Below are 20933 nucleotides of genomic sequence, written 5' to 3'. Positions count from 1 at the left end.
GAATGCAAAAATATATTTACTTCACTGTATCACATTATACTCAGTGATAAATAGCTTCTAAAGAAATCAAAATAACCCTCTTTTTGATGACATAGAAAATTAAAATTTTCAGTAATGTCAATGTAGTGAGATCAATTATGTGGTTCTCTGGTGTTTTTCTCACTTTTTTTTGGTTAGTAAATTACGTTTAATAATTGTACTACTCCTTGCTAACCTCAGTTTCAAATGGCATGTAAGCTTTGCTTGCAAGTCTTATAACCTTGGAGTATGAATGAACAAGCAGCCAATTTTATTGTCTTAATGTAATTCAGGCACGGTAAATTTTATGGAAACAAGAATAAATTTGTCTTAAAAATTATGACTGCTTGTCAGAGCCCTCAATTCGTTTGGCAAGCTAAGGCATTTGAACTGCTGATTAAAAGTTTTGAGGCTCCTTTTTAGTGAGATTTACACCTGGGTCTGCCACAGCATTACACCTGTATGGTCATTGTGCATTGTGCTTTCTGAAGAGTCTGACGGTTTGTAATTCTGCGTCTTCTTTTTGTTGCAGATGAGGATTAGAAGCAATGCTGCTGCTGTATATTCTGTTGCAGCAGCCATGATAAAAGATGGAACATATGTATGGAGACGATCTGTTATAAAACCTACGGAAGAAAAAGAAGTCACGATTATTGAGAAGCTTACCTTGTATCTTCACTCGCCTCTGATAACCAACCAGAGATACTTTGAATAAAATACACCAATTTCAATATAGTAAAATTCAGCTTAAAACAATAGACCTCAGTACGAGGCTCCGGGGAATAACTACAGAGTTTGTGGGGTTTATTCCCCAGAGCCTCGTACTGAGGTCTATTGTGTTAGACTGAATTTTAATATATCGAAATTGGTCCATTGTTGAAACCTGCTAGATGATGAACCTCTCAATTAGGAGTCTAGCAAACCATAGGCGATATTTATAGCAAAGAATTGATTAAGAGGAATAAACTGATAGATTTGATAAAATTATCATCTTAAATTAGTATGATCGTAACAATGTATCCTCAACTAACGAGACACCCCAAGGTTCCAGGTAAGTTTTCAAAGCAGGGTGACAACAAGGAATTCCCACTGCTCCCACCAAATATTATTTGTTGGGTCATGTGGCTGACCTTGTAGGTTTTTTCACCTGAGACCTCCCTACTTATCAGGAACACTGTACCCTCTGGATCCCTGTTAGTATCTGCTGGGAAGAAACGTTTGCAATTATTGAGGGCAGTGTCTACTTAATATAAGGTTCACTGTAATAAGAGCTGGGTCTGGATAATTTAACTGGCTAAGCAGTGTGGACATCAGCCACAAAATTAGCAAGACTTATTTCATCTACATGTGCTTTCCTACTGTAGTTGTATGAAACAGTTATGCACTTGTTGGATGTGAGATGGTAAGTCTTACTCTGTGTCAAATGCCTTGGTTATCCACCAAACATTCTCCATGTGTATGTGTGGAGCAACTGTTAGATTTTTAATTTGATAACTTGGATGCAGTCAGTCCATCAATGTTTGGTTCATTATAAAATGCTCTGATTATCCCAAATCAAAGTTAGCTGCTTCTTTAAACTTTCCCACTTGAGTATGAGAATTAAGCTCCATATTCTCTGTATTGGGAATCCGTATTCCATATTCTCCGTATATGGGAATCTCCGTATTCTTTGTGCAGTAAAAACCCACATAAGAACACGCAGGCTGAAATTTGGTCAAAAAAGTACCATATACATAACAACACATTCAGCCTGAAAGATGAAAATTGTTCTTATATAAAAAAACTGGCTGCCAGTTAGATTAGAATAACCTGTTAGGGTTCAATACTAAGTACAGTACTGAGTAGATCAATGTATGTGCTATCCATTAATTGATAACAATGTTGTGCTTGCACATTGATTTCATCTGTTGGTAGTCTATGCAGTATTTAATTTTTAGAAACAATTTTAAGAACACCTTAAGAACATTTTCAGGCTGATTTTGCAGAAAACACCCGATATATAAAAACAAAATCAGCCTAAAACCCCAAAACATGTTCTTTTATGCAGGTTTTTACTGTATTCTCCATATTCTATCCAGTTCATAAATTTTTTAACTTATCTCTTTCACCTGAAATTTCTGACTCTTCATTACTGGCATCTTTTAGCAAAAAACTTAAAGCATATATTATCGGTAACTATTAACTCTGTCAAAAAATAAGGCTTGTCATCAATTACTTTATCTAAATTAGTCATCTGGTGTTTCTTGAGAGACAACCTAAGCTTACAAGCCCCATGGTTTTTATTATGCTCCCTCACTGTAGTTTTGCATCTTAATTGTAATCTTGTATATTAATTTTTGTTATTTATTAATCATTGTACTCTAATTCTATTTTTGTTTGTGTGGCAAATCCAAAAAAAAAAAAAAAAAAAAAGAAATAAAAATAATAAATAAAATCTAATCCGATGATTGAAAGTGGCAAAACTTATCTAAACATCAGTTCACAGACGCACTGCTGAGGATGCTGTAGAAAATGATACAACATTATCTAGTCTGCAGATATTTACAGTGATACTTTTACCTGCCAAAGGAGGGCCAGTGGCAGTTGTTGTTCCATAGAAAAGAGCAGATAAACCAAATCCTGATGCCCTCTTACTTGGCTCCACACAGTAGAGTATGGTAATATTAAAAGTTCCTATTACAAGACCATCTGCTAATCCATAGGAAAAGGCAAATGCAATAAGCTGTCCATAGTGTTTAGCTTGAGAAAGAAAGACTGCAGACGAGCCATCTAGAATGAGACCAACCATAAACACATAGAAGGGATTTACACAACGTATGTTACACAAGAAACCGCTGAGCAATCGGCCAATAAATGTGCTGATACCGATGTAAATGAAAAGCCTTGAAGCTGCATCAGCTGACACCTGGAGGCCTTCTGCAAATTTTACCTGCCGTGCCAAAAAAAATGAGAGAATCAAATTGATATATTGTTAGTAATACCATGATATCTTAGTGGCCGATAGTAGTTAGACACTTAATACTTCTAGAACCTTGTTGTACTTTGGCACGCCCATAGGATAAGTCAAAATACAAATGTACTGCAGTTCTGAGTAATTACAGTTATATTCAGTATCAAAACTGTCTTCATATAAGAAATTTATTTTTCCATCTTTTGTCACTTTTTTTCCTGTTTATCATCATCAGTCCTTCTGGCATGGAACTCAGAAGGCCCAACCCTATCCCTATGGGGTGACATTCATTAGCAGCGCAAGTTAATGCCTTAATAAAAATGCAAATGTGCGAATAGAAAAATGAAAAATGTAACTACATTACAGTCAAAACAATGTGATTTTCACATCTGTATTAATGTGATTCACATTGTACAAGCTTGGTGTGATTGTTGTTTCCTTGACAGACATTTTGAGGTCAGTCAGACGAGTATGGAATGAGATTAACTGTAATTAGGTTATGCCAGCCCTGTGAATTGAGGGGGAATAACAGTGATGGATCCAGGGTGTCTTCATATGAGCCCGGTTGACTGGGATGGCGCGGTTACTGAGATCTTGCCTCATGTTATCACTCCTGTTTTCTTTGCTAATATTTTGATATGTTTATGAACGTATCAGAAGGCAGGCCAGCCCAGTTACCGAGATCATGGTTTTTATAACTGAGAACTCAGCAACGGTGAACCAGGATGAAAATTTTTCCCATATAAACACTCAAGCTCGGGTAACCGGCTGGGTGAACCCTGTTTCAATTCAATAGACAAAATGACTTTGCTTTGGCAATGGATTAGCCAAAATGGCATAATTTTTGCCTCGTACATGTATGTACTTCAGAAGTATGCAAATTAGCTTTATTAGAAAAGACTACGTCACAAGTCAAGAGAGCCAACAGCTACAAGGCTATGATAGGCTAGCTGCGAACAATGCAACTTTATATGACACCATTTTGGTTTTGTGTCTTGAATTTCATCCCAGTTGACCAGGCCGGAATTTCCCATATATCTCAAACAGACAACAAAATTCATCTTGGAAACCTGCAAGCCAGTCCGGTTATTAGGCTCATATGAAGAGGCCCCTGAGACTTCTTAATAACATGGGGACCCCTTCTTTTAGTCAGGATTTGAAAAGTAGGCATCTAAAATGTGCTATAGGGCTAGGGCTGCTCAAATGAACAATTCATAAGGCACCATATGAAAAATGAAACAATTCTGTTTAAAATGTGGTTGTCCACAAGACACTTGGACACCCATCTGGCTAAAAGCCTGGACCCCTTGGAAAGTGTTTTCCAAAAGTGGGGTTCGAAATTTTGTTATTTTTATTATAAGCGCTTTGCCAAAAAGAAGAGGCCCAAGTACCCTGGGCCCATCCCAGGCTAGATCCGCCACTGGATAATGCTAGTGTGAACAGCTTACATCTACATAGCAGAATCTTACCAAGTGCAACCTTGGAACATGATGTCCTAACAAGGCCAACGCAAATGAAAGGGTTAAAATGACAAACACCTTCTCCTTAAACACAGAGAAGTCTATCCACTTGTTTGCTTTTTCTGTAGTTCCTTCTTCCGGCTCATCTTGACTTTCTAATTCTTTTTCTTCTCCATTGTGGGCTTGGTTTTTCCCTTTCTTAGAATTTGTTACAGTGGGATCAAACGTCAAGCACAAAACACAAACAACTGCAATGATCCCAGCAGTTATGCGGTAAGTCTTTCTCCAATCAAAGGAGTCCAGCAAGGATTGTAGGATTGGCGCAACAATAAAAACACCCAGTCCCGTTCCAGACGCTAAAATGCCAGTTGCTATAAAACGGTTCTTTTCAAAGTACTGTGATATTATGATATAGGATGAAACAAAAAGGCAGCTGTTACCAAACCCAAACAAAACACTGTAAGTTAGATACATGATGTAGATACTTGAAGCAAGAGATGAGAGTAAGAGGCCACTGACACACGATAATCCACCTGTAATTGCAGTTAAGCGGGAACCAAGTCGATTCACCAACGCACTGGTCAAAGGGCCAAGGGCAAATGTCAATGCTATTCCAACTGACCCAACCCAGGCTGTGGAAGATATAAAGAAAATAGCATAACTGTCATTTGACACACTTCAAATAATAAATCTACAAACTTAACACTAACATGAGACATTCAGTGTGAAAAGCTTATTAAGGATGTGTCAGTCAGTCATCTGATGCAGATTGTATTCTAATGTATTGTAGAGACATTGCCTTATGTTATTCTGCACGTGCCCTAGCCTGTGTTATTTTGATCACCAGTTTGATTTCAGCCAATCAGATGCTTTGTATGATTTATTTGATTTTGTAACAATTTAAGCACAAGGACTGTCTGTATTTTGGGGGCCTGCATTGTGTGCAACACTGGGCGAATAAATCACTTAAAGCTGTTTCTTTGTTGCATGTTATTACACATCGATTTCGCTACATGTATCCTCACACATTACAACTAGTCATGGTTCTTAAGAATTAAAACCTATGCTATGACAGACACGAAAAACCACTAAAAAAACCCACCCTTTTAAATCAAGATAGGGCAAAAAAAAAAAGAAAACATGTGGAAATGTACTCCTCACCTAATGTAGCAGTACAAGACCTCCAGGAAAAGTTATTCTACAATCCCTTCTTTAGGTTGTTTTTAAAATCAAAAAACATAAAATATCACAAGACTGATGAACATAGAATGACCTGAGTATATGTAAATCTCCTGTCAAAAACCTTTAAATTATAGTCCCTAAGGATCCTGTGATGTGCCATGAACTTCTCCATCATGCATAATTTCAGAAAACTAATTTCCAACTCAGAAATCACATTTATTAAGACTTAGCGCCCTTGGTCATTCAATTTGTTTTCAAAAAAAAAACAAAAAATTAAACATGCTCTAGTATCCTCTGATCTGCACGTAAGGAAAGAGAATTCTCATAGCTCAGCTGGTAGAGCATCGCACTGGTATCGCGGAGGTCACGGGTTCGAATCCCGTTGAAGCCCTGATTTTTTCAGGCTTCTTCTTTCCAATTGCTTAAATTGGAATATTAACTGCGATGATCATTCTTCACTCTCATAATTACTACCACATCATCTTTGTAATACTGAATTTCTTTTTGAAGTTAGTACGCTGTTAAACAGGGTGGCAAATCCAGGAGCTCAAAAAGGGTGGAGTAGGGTAGAAATGGGGGAGGGGGGAGGGGGGAGGGATGAAATAAAAGTGAGCCTTTTTTTCAGCTGCCACTGACTGCGTTAGCTGGGGTGGGGTTTGGGGGGTTTCTAATTTGTTATTCAGGCTAACCTGAGTATTATTTCAGGCTAACCAGAGTGCTATTTCAGACTAACCGGAGTGACTTGTGACCTGAGGCCTGGAACCTGTATTTTTTGCCTGCCCCAATTTTTTGCTCTATTGGCAAAAATGTTGCAATAAATTTACTTTCGATTTTTCGAACCTCAATAATGTTTCGAATCGATTTCCGTCGGTGAATCATTAATGACATTTGGCTTTCTTGTGCAATCTCTGAATGGAACACCAACGTTTTCTTGACTTTTCTATGGCGCAATGAGCAATACCAGAAAATCGACCAGAGAACTTGGCCATAAGAAGACCTAACAACATCAACCCACCTGTTCGTTCCCGTGTTTCTTGAAAATAGTCCATCAGTACGGGAAACAGGACTCCAAAGTTGAGCGAGACGCCAAACGACAGAACAATCAAGGACGTGGCACAGAAACAAACTAGCCATGACCAGGGACTGTCAAGTTCTTTCCTGCAAATGCTGCCGCATTGAGGTGAATTTGCCGAGAAAAGTCCAAAGCATTTCATCATTCTTGTTCTAAAGTTCCAACGAGAGAGATCAAAGAATTTGATCAGCCTTTATCTGTAAAATCCGTTTTACTCAACTACAACATAAACTGGTAGACTGACTGGACGAAATGTAGCAAGACTGGTAAACCTTGGTAAACCTGCTGAACTGCCGCTGTACTGTGTTACGCGCGTGACAATCTAGGATTTTTTCCTAATTGCATGTAAAATGATGTGAGGGAGGGATAGCTAGAGACGAGATGGTTTACCTTTTCTGTACTTTAAAGAGCATCTACCCTCTTATAATCCTGCCACTTTCTTATTCCTTTTCGTTTTGATCACGACCTTTTAAATTTTTATTTATTTATTTTTTTTAATAAACTTCACTTGAAGTAGCCACCCCTAGTTGCCGAATAACTTATTTCCTCTCTACCCTCCCCCTAAAATACCCTTGTTGTTCATGCATGCGGACATGCGCACTGTTACGTCATCTGGTAAACACTGCAAATGGCGCACCTTCGGAAAACGGTTCCAGTTTGCGGGAAGAACGATTCCTTTTGTCCAAACAGCATCCTACTTTTGCCTGACAGACCAACTACCTTTGGAAGAATAATATCTCCCGATACAAATGTCCGGTTATTGTCGAAAGCGACGCCTTTGATGATTTCTCGTAGACATGCCACGGTTTCTCTTTCGGCGGGCAAATGGACGATAACCGACCATGAGGTACAATAAATAGCTAGGCTTTATTTTTATCCGGGACGTTGATAACGCTTTGATATTTTTATTTAAAAACGTTGCTCAGTGTGGTTTTTTTTCATGTGGTTTGTATTTGGGTTTTATTCGGGGTGCTCAACCGAAATTTCTAAGCTTACATGCACTGTGTTTGCAGTGGTCAAGCGAGAGAGCTTTTCGCGTTTGTTGTTGTTTTTTTTCGTTGATGAATAATCAATGAGTTTGGATGGTTCGCAGCTGGTTGGATAACACACAAAAGACCACCTTAAATCATGGTTATTAAAATCTGACTTCAAAACAAAGGTTTCTTACGTAGTTTAGATTGCGCTTTAAACAGCTGGCTCGAAAGCACTCTTGATAATATAAGCTCTGCGCAGTGAACAAATATAGACTCCTTTATTTCTTCGTGTTCCTTCTTGTGTAGCTGATATCTTGTAAGAATGCGTACGTTCAAAATAGATTTGTTTGCAAAGAAAGTATATATATTTTTTGTTTTTAAACTGTATTTCAGATTTAAGCTTATATAGATGTATTTATTTAAGGGGAAAACTTTTTGAGTTGAGTTTTTGAGTTGGGCTTTTAAGTCTTGCTTTAATGATATTTGTTACTCGTTCCCATTAATAAATTAAAAGCTTGTTACTTATGTTCCTTTCAGTACACTGGTGGAAAATGTGATATGGTATAGATCCTGCCACAAAAGTTATAAATTGCCCGCTTGGTCGAATCATAGATTTCTATGATAAATTGATTATCTGCTTGATCTAAACGGAATACTGTATTTCTCAATAATTACATGTATAGTTGCATTGATCTTCTGCCAAAAATTTTAATCCTAGCCATGCCACATAATTTTAAATTCCAAATCACTCTTGATTCTCATCTCCAATATTTTTGGTGAAGAAGGTGCATATTTTGCGTAATGAGTATTTTGAAGTTACCATAGTAAGGTATCTCAGTGTATGAAATTGAAATATACTTTTGGTCAAATTCTAAATTCAATTTTTATTGTGGCTCATGAGTGCATTCTTTTCATGTGATTAGTGAATCATTACAGTGATCCATCTAGAAAAAGGCAGCAGTGAGTCTAGGGACTCACACAGCCAAAAACCTGTGAGTCCCACACACAGGAGTGTGAGTCCCACACTCATCATTATATGAGTTGTACCTTTGAATAACACATTCAATTAATAAAATGAGCTTTGTATTTTATTAGTTACTTTTTTTTTTTACTTTGGAGGGCCATCTTGTGTTCGAGGAGACCAGCATGCCAATTTAGAGTGGTGTTTGAAATCTTCTTTACTCATTCCGTTCGATTTCCTAGCCTCTGAGCAGACTGTACAATACATATAATTTCCATTTTTCTTGTAGACCAGCCATGCATATGTTTTGGGCCACGGCTCAAAAAATCTTCGTTCCTTAGATTTTGCAGATTTTGCTTGGGCTGATTCTTCATTGTCTTCATTCGCTTTTGCATCATCCTTCTCTATTGCAGTTGCTGCTTCTTGTTCTTGATGTTTACTCGCTTCGGGCGGTTTTGCAAATGAGAGCTTTTGTTGCCCCTCCAGGGGCTTAAGTTTTTTCTTCGGTTGCATATAATTGGAATAACAATGTCTGCCCTACAAAAGCAAGCAGGAAGAGACAGAAAGCATGTGTATGGAATTGGAAACCATACACTTCTGTAACATACTGCTGATCATGAAAATTGAGCCTGCAATGACCAGAACGTAATGGCGTTCGCTTTACGATCATCCGCTGCTTACTTTGATACGTATTTTGAAATTTTTCATAAATAGAGAAGAAAAGTCATCAAGTCATGATCAAAATAGAGAGAAGGTAATTTTTTTGCGTCCAATTGAACGCATCTGGGACTAAATTTGGGCATCTTAAGAGTTTGAGACACGGGACGTGCAGGCAGATGGATCACTGCATTATCAGAGTGTAATGCTGACTTGAAACATAGACCTTTTAGTACTTTGGCATAAATTTGGCATTTGCATGAATAAGGCAAATGGGAGTCATTTTGCTAGGACATTTGTACAGTATTAGTATAGGCAAGAATATAAATGCGTGTGCAATTAAGGATTTAAATTATGAGTGATATTTAAAAATTCTCTTAAATTATTTCACTAGCCTTTAGGCGAGCACAATTTGAAAGAATTTTCAAATATCACAAGTAGTGTAAATCCTTAATTGCTCGAGCTTTCAAACGATTACTCATTTATTAAATGACAGAAAATTGCGAACATGCGCATGAAATAATTTGCAATGTAGTGCAAATTAAAATTAACGATAAATTGGGCTGCTCTCAGGTAATCACAATGAAGTAATTTACTCAGTTATATAACAACATATAAGACATCATCTCGGTGTTTTTTTTGTGCAAAGCAATACTTTTGCATTTTTTTAAATTTTTGTTTCAGAGTCTAAATGGAGTCTTCATAAATGGCAACAGAATTCAGCCCAATACCCGTCATGTTCTGGAATTTGGTGACAAAGTTGCTTTTGGTGTTGGGATAGACTCTAGTCCACCAGAGTTTGAATATGAGTTTGAACCTGTAGGAAAAGGTTGTAAAAGACGTGCAGATACATCTCTGTCAAGAAGCAAAGGAAATTCTGTTAAACATAGAAAGATTGTGGCAGAAAGTGGCAGCTATGTACAGGTAACTTCCCCATTAAGTGCAGACCATCCTGCTGTACATGAAGTGATCAGCATGGCCGAGGAAAAGATTAAGAAATTGAAATTATCTTTAGAGGAAAAGGAGAAATGTCATGCAGATGTGGTCCTGCAATTGGAACAAACAGAGAAAGAGTTGCAAGCCAAGCTGCTGGATCAGAAGGCTACCTTAGAACAGGAAAAAGAAGAGCTTGAAAGTGCACTTAAAACTCTGTTCGCAGAAAAGTTAGTAGAGAAGGAAGAACAGTTGAATCAGGAATTAAAAAGCCAAAAGGAAAGTTTGATTGCGGAAAAGGAGCAGGTTGAAGTACAGCTGCAAGAGGAATTGAATAGAAAGCTAGAAGAAAAAGACAAAGAGCTAGAAAATCAGTTGACTCGGCAGAAGCAAGTGCTGGAGCAAGTGATTGCTGAAAAGGAGGCTCAGCAGAATATGCTGCATATGGAATTAGAAAACTACAAAGCCTCCCAAGCTCGAATGCAAGACTTGGAAGCCAATGAAAGAAGGATGGAATCGACTTTACAGGAGCTACGGCAGATTGTGGAGTCCAAAAACGAAGAGCTTCTTAAACAGCAAGAAGAGACAAAGAGAGTCGAGGAGGCCACAAGGAAAACAGTCATAGAGCAGATGGAGGATGAGTTTACTTGCATCATATGCCAAGACCTTTTTATTAATTCTACTACTTTACCATGTGCCCATTCCTTCTGTGAGTACTGCTTGAAATCCTGGCTTCAGAAGAAGAGCAACTGTCCAATCTGTCGTCAACCCATAATGGGAAGGCCCGTCAGGTCCCTTGTTCTTGATAACGCCATTGCCAAAATGGTGGAATCTATGGATGAGGAGACCAAGACAAGACGGCAGACAGTCAGCCAGGAAAGGGAAGAGTTGAAAAGAGGTAATATGGTACAAAATGCAGTGATCATCATTGATGGCTAAATGAGGCAGTGTTGCTGTTCAAACCCCCTATCTACGACTATTCCACCTTGTCTTTTGACTAGGTGACTAGGTGTAACTAAGATCTGTGCCAATATATGAGAGAAAAGTAATGGTGTGTTCCTGATGTGAAAATGATGGCTTACCCAGTAAAGTGATTTCTCTTTGCATGGCTCATGTACCTTCAAATCTAAGACCATTGTTAGTCCAAAGTAGTCTTGTAATGTACGCGAAGAACAAAGAGATTGAGAAGTCTCCTCTACAATTGAATTTACAGTGTCAGAATATGCAGAAATAGAGAGTCACCGTAACTTACAGATTAAAGTACAACAAGAACTGCAAAGTCTATCAGTGGCAAATTTCTGCGGTACGGAAGTTTACCGGATTACAATCCTATAAAAATACCTGCCAAAAACAGAGTACTATGTAACAAGTTTGTTGAAGACAGATTGAATTACGAGTATCAATTTCAAGCTCTTACTCACCAATTTCTTCAATATGCAAATATTACTTCTAGTCTCGGTGATGCAGTCCGAACCCGTTTGAAAGAGAGTAATTGGTGATGTGCATATCTATTTTGCCGTTTATTGTGATAATGTGATTACAACTATCTGAGATAGACGAAGGAGACAAATATTCTACAGTGGTTTTATCCCGTACTGTCCGTCCGAGATGTAGCTGAAGATTCGATTCAAGGCCAAAAGTATTTACGCCGAAACCGTGACCATTGAATTAAGTTTCTGTAGTCGGTAAGTAAGGCATGATAGACGTCCAGACTTAAGGGTTGGTAACACACCATAGGATTCACTGCATTTGTTCCTTTAGTCATGTCAGCATGTGCATTCATTTACAAAATATGTTCTGTTTCTAACCCTTTCACCATATTCACCACACAGACTATTTTAAAATGGACATCATTGGGAGCAAGTTAGTACAGTTTTATAGTAGTTATTTTTGATAAAAGTTAACTAGTGTGCGTGATCAAGTCATACAATACTTGTAAGTCAAGACGTGTATGACAACAGAGAATTTTACAAATCAAGGTTGTGCTGAACAGTTTGTGCACTACAAATGATGCAAAATTGCTCAATCAGTAACATCAAAATTGCTCTTTTGGAAATGTGTGCAATATGTCATGGCTTGTTTTAGATCTGACAGCTTTTCTACGCTATGTGTATTTCAACAGATGTCTTGTAGAGAACTATGAAGGTATAGGGACCTACCTATTTTCAATGGGTTAGTTTGCTAACCAAACCATGCAGAATGTTGGAGAATAAGAAGCACAAAATACAAAATGGATCAGTTTCAATTTTTTCCACCATCTTGAATGTTCATTGTTTTGTTAATGGAATTCTCTTGCTATTAATCTGGTAGAAAAATAGTGTAAGAAACATGTTTGTTGTAAACAAACTATTAAATTCAGTGGCTACAAATCTCTGCTATTTTGGGTTTTGAAACACTGGCACACCACTATTTTGGATTAGGTGAGGTTACATGGTGACACAGTGAAGGAACTGTTGTTTTCTGATCATAATACTGGTAGCCTTTCGACATCGTATTGTTCCAAAGGCTGCAAGTGGTGCAATAAAATCCCAATAAATGGCTGATATTGGTATCCAGTGGTGAAATGTTTTTTTTTTAAAATTTTATTTCAATAAATTTTCAGTTTTGGCGATATTGCCAATAATTTAATTGCAATTTGTTCCAATCAACAGGAGAGGTCTCCTTTAATGGTGGCCTACTGGTTTTAGGAAATGATTTCATGACATTTACAAGAGGAAAAGGACTCGGCTTTTTTAATTCTTACATTGGCAAAGAAAACAATCTGTTTTTTTAAAGGTTCGGTCAATTTTTTAGTAGGAATAAAAACATACAGCCAATTTTACTTTCAGTATGTACTTATTAATTAATGTATGAAATGTTGAGCACAGTGCAATGTAGGTCAAGCAAAGTAGGTAGTTCGTGGTGTGAGACCTGTGCAGAATGTCCTGAAGCCAAAAGTAGCCGCGCTAACCCTATAGTACAACTGTTGTGAACACTAATTTATACCAGGATTACTAACTTTTTGTAAATCTATCCCTGTAACTAACCATAACCTGTTAGGGCTTTAATAGTGTACCAACCAGGAAAGCAATACAGTGGAACCCAGTTAATCGGTCACCAACGGGCCAGAAAATCTGGTATTAACAGGGTGGCCATATTAAAGGGGTTCTTTAAATAAGAAAATGGCTGACTAAGCTTTTGTTCGGTCCAGAATAAAGTGTCTGTAATATTTAGTTGGCTGTATGAATGAGATTTTTCCAGTGCATTGTGTTGTGTCTTCTTTGGTTGCTGCAGCCCTATTGAATTGTGGTGAAAGGGTTAAATATCTGTCATTTGCAAGGGTTATCAACATTAATTTTAATTTCTCCATAAAACATCAGTACATTGTCAAGCAGACAAGTCATGAGATTAAAGAAAATCATCAACTAGGGGTGCCTTCTTTATGTACTTGTACTGCCAAATTCTCAGGGCTGGATTACAGGGGATGTGCCAGTCAAAAGAAAGTTTCAATCTTGCATATTTAGTCTCAAAGGTTTACTCTATGAAAGTACTGTTAAGAAATTTGGAGAATGTTATTTTATAAAAGAACTAGGACTGGAATGACTTGTGTTCAGACAACGTTTTGTCCATTTTCATAAATGCAGTGAAAAAAATGAACAAGCAAAAAGGAAAAATAGAAACTTAACAAATCCCTGCAACATTTGTTTAGACCAACCTCTGGTATTTATAGTAAAAATAATAGGCTTTGAAAATGTGTAATATCTTTTAACAATTTAGGTATTTTTCAAATAGTTAATAAAATAAATTCAACCTTTAAGGAACATATGTCAGTGTTGTTTTTGGGATTGTAACAACAAAAAATGTCAGTGTTAGTTTTGCAAGTATGGGTAAGACTTGGTGACCTACATTGCGGCCAGGATGTTGTTCTGTAAATATGGTTGGTCAGGTCCTACTACTTTGAAGTATATCCATCATTTAGAGAGGTGTACTAAATGTGGAATGTTAATTTACTGGTAGTAAATATTTAAGGTTTAAAACTCAACTGTTTGTGTTAATTGCTTCTGGGCTACTCCATTGCCCGAGTAATTCACTTTTGCACAAACCTTGATTATGTTTCAAAGAATATGAATAAAATCTTGCTTTGGATTTAGATATCTTTGTAAACTACAGTAGTATACTAACTATACTGTTAGTGTCTGGAGCCTTGCAGTTTTGAATGCCTTGATATGCAATTATTGAGTACACTGGGAATAGTTGTAGCTGCTGTGTTGGTTATACAATTATAAACAATTATTGGATGAGGTTTTTGTGATATCCAGAATAATCAAGGTCGAGGTAGGGGTTATAGGCTTTGGCTGATAACCCTTACCAAGACCTTGATTATTCTGGATATCAGAAAAACTCTAAATGTTTTTGCTTCTTCACTAATGGCAATAAACACAAAGCGTGCAAACTTGACATGATTACCCTTAGAAATCATGCATCGCGGTAATACATGACATGATTACCCATGACTTTGAGTGCCTTTGACATGATAATTGTATAATCTGCAGCTAGATGACGTCACAGCTGCTGATTTCGAAAATTCACTGTACACTTTTGGCCAATCAGAAAAGAGATAGTGAGTTCAATGTATAATAATAATGCTACAGACCAGGAAAAAGTTTGTCGTAGCTCTATGGAATGAGGACATTATTGGTAGGGAGGGTTGGGGAGTAGAGTCTAGTTCCTGTTACCTCAGTTTAAATTTTGCTCCCTCCTGATAGGGTACCACTTATCAATGTTTGTTCTTGTGTAGTCAGCACTACTATAAAAAAAGTAGTACAGTTTGAATTGTCTTGATTTTTCCCAGCAAGGGCTATTTAAATATTAGTTTTGATCATGGTTCTTTTTTTCTGGCTTTCTACTTTTACTGATGAAGAAACAATAGGAAAAGAAATAAAACAAACTACTAACTAAAAATAAAGTTTACTCGGCGATTAATGGTCTGATAAGTTGCTTTCATTCACGAAGTCTCACATTTTAAGTATGATGTTAAAGGTTAATTCCTTGGACTGTTGGCAGATATTACATTAGATAAGACACCCAAATTTTAAGCTTTTGTTCCCCCATGTTCTGTCCCTTTCCCTGGCTCTCCTTCCATTGACTATTAAAATTAAGTATTCTATAACTACAGTGTGTCGGTCATCATCTGGACTTCATTAAGTTTTGTCTCCTTATGGGAACAATTTTGACCTTGCCTAAACAGTTCTGTTATAAGAAGAAAAAGAAACTGGAATTATTTAACACTGTATTCACTTGTGCAGTTGTCGTTACCCCTGTCTGATGGTGAAAACAAAACTAGTGTAGCTTAAATGGACCTTGAGAGAAACTTGAATTCACTAGATGGAACCAGTTTGCTTGGGTAATAAATATTTAGCTCGTTATGATGCAAATTTTCTTTTTTGTGTCTGCTTGCAATGTACTGAAACAAAGTTGCACTTACATAGAAGAACACAATACTGCATACAACCACTGATTTTAGTTACAGCTACATGACTTCAGTTTTCATTTGAATAGAGTTGTCAGTGTTGTAACTTTATGTTTGTGACTGTTAGTTACTTGTTAATGTTATGCCCTGCCCGCCTTCCCACTCGGCCATTCATTGGGAAGGAGTTGGGCATAAATTATTGTTGTTGCATTTGAGGTCCATATTTCAACTAAACTTGTGACAGTTTGTTGTGGCATCACTTTGGTACTCCAAAACGTTTTTGAAATCATGAAAAGACCTTCAAGAATATGCTTTTGCCTAACTTTCCCATTGATTTACTGTTCAGCTGCTTCTGGAGTTACACCTGGTTCACAGGACTATCCAATCACCGTGAATGATGGTGAACAAGGCAACCACAGTCAGGGTAACATGGTTACAGCAGCAACAACACAAAACACAGCTCGGCATGCAAGAGCTAGGGCACCTTATGTCCGAGGAATTCAAATTCAAGAGCAACGCCCTGCTGCCCATCAGAGAAACTACTATCACAGGAATTACGTCAACAGGTATTATGGTAACCATGGTAACCATAGTGGTGGTGGTGGTGGTGGATATCGTTATGGTGGTGATTATGAGAGGCAACCATATCAGGAAAATTATATGCATGGTCCACCAGCAACATTCCATCCAGGTTATGGCCATTGCCATTTGTGTGGTAAGTATTATTGACCATTTAGCCTTGTAGGGCACGGTGGCCTCATGGTTAGATGTAATTTGTGATAATCGGTATTGACATAAATTAATATTTTGCCAACACGGAACAGAGAACTGGGTGGGAGAGTAGTATGTAAAGGCTCATGGGTAGTACATTTATAAAAGAGACGGTTGAGAAACTTGTGACATTCTACGGTCAGCCTTGCCACTAGCACTTTCCCATAAGGTTTATTTTTATTGTGTGATTAGCGTCATGATTTGTTTTTTCATTTTGTTTATAGATCAATCTTTAAACCCCAAAGGTAGTGCCACTGCATTTGGTTGGGGGTACACAGTCCCTATTTTTCCAAACGAGGCTTTTGGGGTTTACGTGTCTGGCTTTGGCGCATGTAGGACCTTACTTGATGTATCACTTGTCCGCTTTGTTGTAAGCTTATTGTCGCAAATAAAACATATCCTGGGCCTGGCTGACCAATGTGCCCATGCCTCAACCTCAGAGTGTCTTCGGTTGTGTAGTGAAGGCAAAATTGCACTTGTCTCTGGGTCGAGGGGTCTGGGTTTGAACCCTGACTGGGTGAACCCTGACCGGGGACATTGTGTCGTGTTCTTGGGGAACACACTTTACTTTCGCAGTGCCTCTCCACCCAGGTGTACAAATGAATACTGGCAAATTTAATGCTGGACTAGCATCCCAACCAGGGGAGAGTAGAAATATTCCGAGTTGCTTCATGATAGAGAGACCTGAATAAGCTTCAACCTGATGGGCCATTTGGCTCGTATTTACATGTATACTTAATCTTTACCCAACCTTGATCTCCTATAAGACAGATTTTGCCCAGAGTTCAAGCAATAAGTGCAAAAATTATTTAGTGAATATACTAAAAATCTGGTCAAGGCATGGTTGCATTTTGAGTACTATTTGGCACATCTTAATTTAAGTCATTTCTCTTTAGTTAGTAGCCACACAATTACATTCCTAAGCATTCCCCAGAAAATGTATGTCAAACCCCATAAGAATGCTTTAAGGGTGTGTTGTTTTGAACCGACATGAAATGTCCCTTTAATTAAAATATGGATAACTTCAAATTCAATTTTCTCTTTTGAGGTCAGCTTGAGAGCTGAAGTCTCAATAGGTTCCGGTTAGTCGTGTGCAAAATGTTACCATGGTATGAGATTTTTTGGTAACTTATTTTTGCCTTTATTGCTTGAATCTTCAGCATAAACCTTCCTAACTTTTATTCATTACTTATAGTGCACAATTCTGTTCAGATATCTTGAAGGCTCTTATGAGAAAGATGATCAGAAATGCTGAGACACTATGACAGAAAATACTACAAGTGATGTAAATTCATCTTAAATAGAATCACATCAGTGCCTATGTGGCACTCTGAGGGTTTCAGAGATTCTTTGCTGTTCACCCTAGTGGACAGCCACTTGCTTGCATGGGCCTCCTCCCAACTCTTCCATTCCAGCTCCATTTCTTTCCTTTTCCACCCTTTCTTCAGCGAATTGATCTTGGTCTTGCAACACTTGTCGCACCCATTGGAGGCTAGGTCAATATTTTTTTAGGATCGTTAGCAGGTTACATCATTAAAAAAGAAAAAACCATTCCAATGCCGATGCCTCTTCTTTACTTTGTCACTGAGTGAGGGACATCCAGACCTCCTATATAGCTGTGATGTTATTTGCTTAATAACAAAAAATATTGTGAAACATCAAAGCTGTACCAAAGCGATTACAAAACTATTCTTAGAAGTATACCTTGTCCTAATCATTTCTGGCGGCAATTTTCCCACAAATACCAGACTACTGATCCTTAAGTCTCGCGCTTGTAAATCATTATAATTTGTATATGCTCGTTGTTGTTAAAACAGTTAATCTGATAATGTGCGTTAAATAATGGGGTTTAATATTTTATCTACAGGGATGAGAGGTCACTGGGCAAGGGGATGTCCTCTAAATAATCATTAGAATTGGAATGCTGGGCAAGTAGTGGCTGTGGGCCACGAGCAGTGCAGCTGCATAAGATGATGTGGAGCTAAATGCGTTAAATGTGTATCACATCGTTCTGATGCTTACACTGAAAGATTGAAATGTATTGTTAGCTGGTTTGTTGCTGTCAAAGGTCAATAAAGCTTGTTAAATATTAATTTATTATTCCCAAACATTGAAAGAAGCAGACACAGAAATTTATTTGCTATAATCTGATAAGAATATGCATATTACTACAATTTAAAGAGATACATAAGGGAGTTTGTAGGAACTGACAGAATTAAAAAAAACTAAGCCATGGTCTTAAATTTAATCATATGGTAACACTATTTTTCATACAAGACTGAACTGTTGTATGGCATAAAGAATCACTTGACACCAAGGTTATTCAGTGAAAAAAGTATCAAATCGTGGTAATCCAGAGATGCCTACTGGAAGCATGGTTAGGTACAGTAATTTATACAGGGCTGAGAGGAGCAATTATGAAAGTGCTACACTTTCTTGATAAGCACAGTATTAGTGTGGTGAGGTGGAAAGGTGTTCAACCTGTTTGTTTCCCTAACCCCCTTTTAGAGACCACGCCCTTTAAAGGAGGGTAGACAGGTATACATCACTAGTCTTGTGGGAAACTATTGTTAAGGGTGGATGAGGTTTTGCCCTAAGGTAACAAATTATGTTAAAGAAAGATCACATCATGGCATTATTAAGGCAGGTATATTATTTCATGTAAGTACAATGACGTATCAGTTGTGATAATTGATTTCTAGTTGAGGAATGATTCAATTAAGGATAAGTATCGGATATTTTGCTGTTACCGGCGTATTTTGTCTTGTTTCTAACTTGCTGTGAGTCGACAGTAACTGCCAGAAAGTTTGATTTCTGATCTCATTAAGTAATTATGATATTTTTGGCTGGTTGCTTATTAGGTCATGCTATTTTGGCAGTTAAGGTATGCCAAGTTGGCAAGTCTAAACAACCAAATGACTACGTGATTAAATCTTTGTTGAACGGGGCACGACAATTAAGTTGTCTACGAGTCGTCTAAAGCGATTAATCTCCTAAGGTTCAACGGACACGAGGACTTTCCATTTACAAGGTGCTAGTAAATTATGTTGGCACATTTCATCTCGTCCGTTCGAAACTACCTGCTGAGAAATTTGGTATTTTCCGTGAAAATATGCCGTAGTGGTTTAAAACAGCGAAGTTTAAAACAACAGATTCCATTTACCACTCGTGACTCACTATATATGTCTAAGATATGGGTTGTTGACATGCATGATAACCCTTACGAATCCATCGTTCATCAGGTGACAGGCCGCGATTTTTTTAAGAAAAATGAACAAAAGTGAATTCTGTGCCCCAGAGGGCCACATTATCCGGTATGAATGAATTTTTTCCTACAGAATTGTTTTCGAGGATTTCTATCCCATTTGACTGCTCTTTCAAACCGGAATTCCAATACCAGTTTAATTGCCAAAGTAGCATGACCAAGTTACTTCTTAAGTATTAAACTTGACAAGAGGATTACAAAACTTGAAATACGGCACTGAATATCACTGAGATCGGATTGTGACAAACGCTACATTTAACTTATTTCTCTGTAAATATTTGTAACGTTGGGATAAAATTAAAACTTGAGGATTTAAGTGTTCTTGGTCATTTTACCTCTTTTCGGTATGTCTCACAAGAGGAAGATTTCATTGCAAATTCTACGTATTGTGTTTCAGAGGTGAGCAAGCGCTCTGAGTAAGCGCTCACTTGAAGTTTACGAACCTGCGATCAAGTGTTCCTTTTTGCGGCGAACTTGTGATCGCACGTTGGAAGTTTACGGAATCTATCCGGTCCGTGAACTTGGGATTTTTCAGTCTTGCAATAAATCTCTAGTTTATTAAGCAAGCTTGCTGGGGACTGTTCTTCGTGAATATCGGACCTTGGTAGCGGTCTTTTTGTAGACCTCGACGCGCTCGGTCGGTTTATTGTCCAGAAATCAGGCCGACAATCTCCTGGTACGGCCCTTGCACTTGGTTAATAAACACGGATATATATTTTAAGAGTGTTGAGGTATTTTGGCGAGTTCATAGCGCAAGTCAAAACACTAATGAAGATTGACGAGTGAACACGTACAGCGATAATATACATCAAAATGATTAATGAAAGATTTATCATGCAACGCTTTTCTTTCCCGAAAACCAAACTTTGACTGTGTTTTACGTTGCGTTGCGTTGCTCGAACTCAGGAGAACCACGAGGACTTCAATTAATTTCGTGAAGTACAAATATAAGAAATACCAAACTTTTTCCGTGTTTCTAACTATTCGAGTTATAAAAAACACGAGTTGAAAGTCGGTAAAATCGAGTAATGCTGCGCGAACACGAACTGTAGGCGATTGTTTTTTATCTTTTTCTGCCAAATTCCCCTCCGAAGTTTGCTAAACTGATAGCTCTTGAAAAAATCATCTAACAAGGTATTATCTAACTCCAACTGGAAACCGGGAAAGGACCCATTTATTTCTGCTGTCAGAATGAACTCTGTGGGTTGGAGCTGTGGTAAAGTGGTTTGAACCAATCACAA

At 37.7% G+C, this 20933-nt stretch overlaps 2 protein-coding genes across 2 annotated transcripts; one reads left to right on the top strand and one right to left on the bottom strand.

The window, feature by feature from the left end:
* LOC110043185 (monocarboxylate transporter 4-like) lies at positions 1-6991 on the bottom strand. Its single transcript, XM_089291373.1, has 4 exons — positions 6626-6991; positions 4438-5060; positions 2578-2947; positions 1-644 (listed from the first exon to the last, which is right to left on the bottom strand). The coding sequence occupies exons 1-4, from the start codon at positions 6825-6827 to the stop codon at positions 448-450; spliced, it is 1392 nt and encodes a 463-aa protein (XP_089147499.1). The 5' UTR covers positions 6828-6991; the 3' UTR covers positions 1-447.
* Positions 6992-7176: 185 nt separating this feature from the next.
* Positions 7177-20008, top strand: LOC110043186 (E3 ubiquitin-protein ligase RNF8-like). The gene is made up of 4 exons (XM_089291372.1): positions 7177-7529; positions 9959-11105; positions 16003-16371; positions 18295-20008. The coding sequence occupies exons 1-4, from the start codon at positions 7311-7313 to the stop codon at positions 18339-18341; spliced, it is 1782 nt and encodes a 593-aa protein (XP_089147498.1). The 5' UTR covers positions 7177-7310; the 3' UTR covers positions 18342-20008.
* The last annotated feature ends 925 nt before the right edge of the window (positions 20009-20933 follow it).

Source organism: Orbicella faveolata, unplaced genomic scaffold, assembly GCF_042242905.1.
Source record: "Orbicella faveolata isolate gen_17 unplaced genomic scaffold, um_ofav_v1 contig_24, whole genome shotgun sequence".
Lineage (NCBI taxonomy): Eukaryota > Metazoa > Cnidaria > Anthozoa > Scleractinia > Merulinidae > Orbicella > Orbicella faveolata.
This window is presented reverse-complemented; position numbering and strand designations above follow the sequence as displayed.

What these genes read in the sequence shown, in the direction of transcription:
- LOC110043185 (XM_089291373.1), bottom strand. Translation starts at nt 6,827, where the DNA reads ATGATGAAATGCTTTGGACTTTTCTCGGCAAATTCACCTCAATGCGGC. An exon ending in AGAAACACGGGAACGAACAG is followed by an intron (nt 5,061 to 6,625) that starts GTGGGTTGATGT and finishes TATCTTCCACAG; the next exon opens with CCTGGGTTGGGTCAGTTGGA. An exon ending in CACTGGCCCTCCTTTGGCAG is followed by an intron (nt 645 to 2,577) that starts GTAAAAGTATCA and finishes TTTCTTCCGTAG; the next exon opens with GTTTTATAACAGATCGTCTC.
- LOC110043186 (XM_089291372.1), top strand. Translation starts at nt 7,311, where the DNA reads ATGGCGCACCTTCGGAAAACGGTTCCAGTTTGCGGGAAGAACGATTCC. An exon ending in GGACGATAACCGACCATGAG is followed by an intron (nt 7,530 to 9,958) that starts GTACAATAAATA and finishes TTTTTGTTTCAG; the next exon opens with AGTCTAAATGGAGTCTTCAT. An exon ending in TGGCCATTGCCATTTGTGTG is followed by an intron (nt 16,372 to 18,294) that starts GTAAGTATTATT and finishes TTTTATCTACAG; the next exon opens with GGATGAGAGGTCACTGGGCA.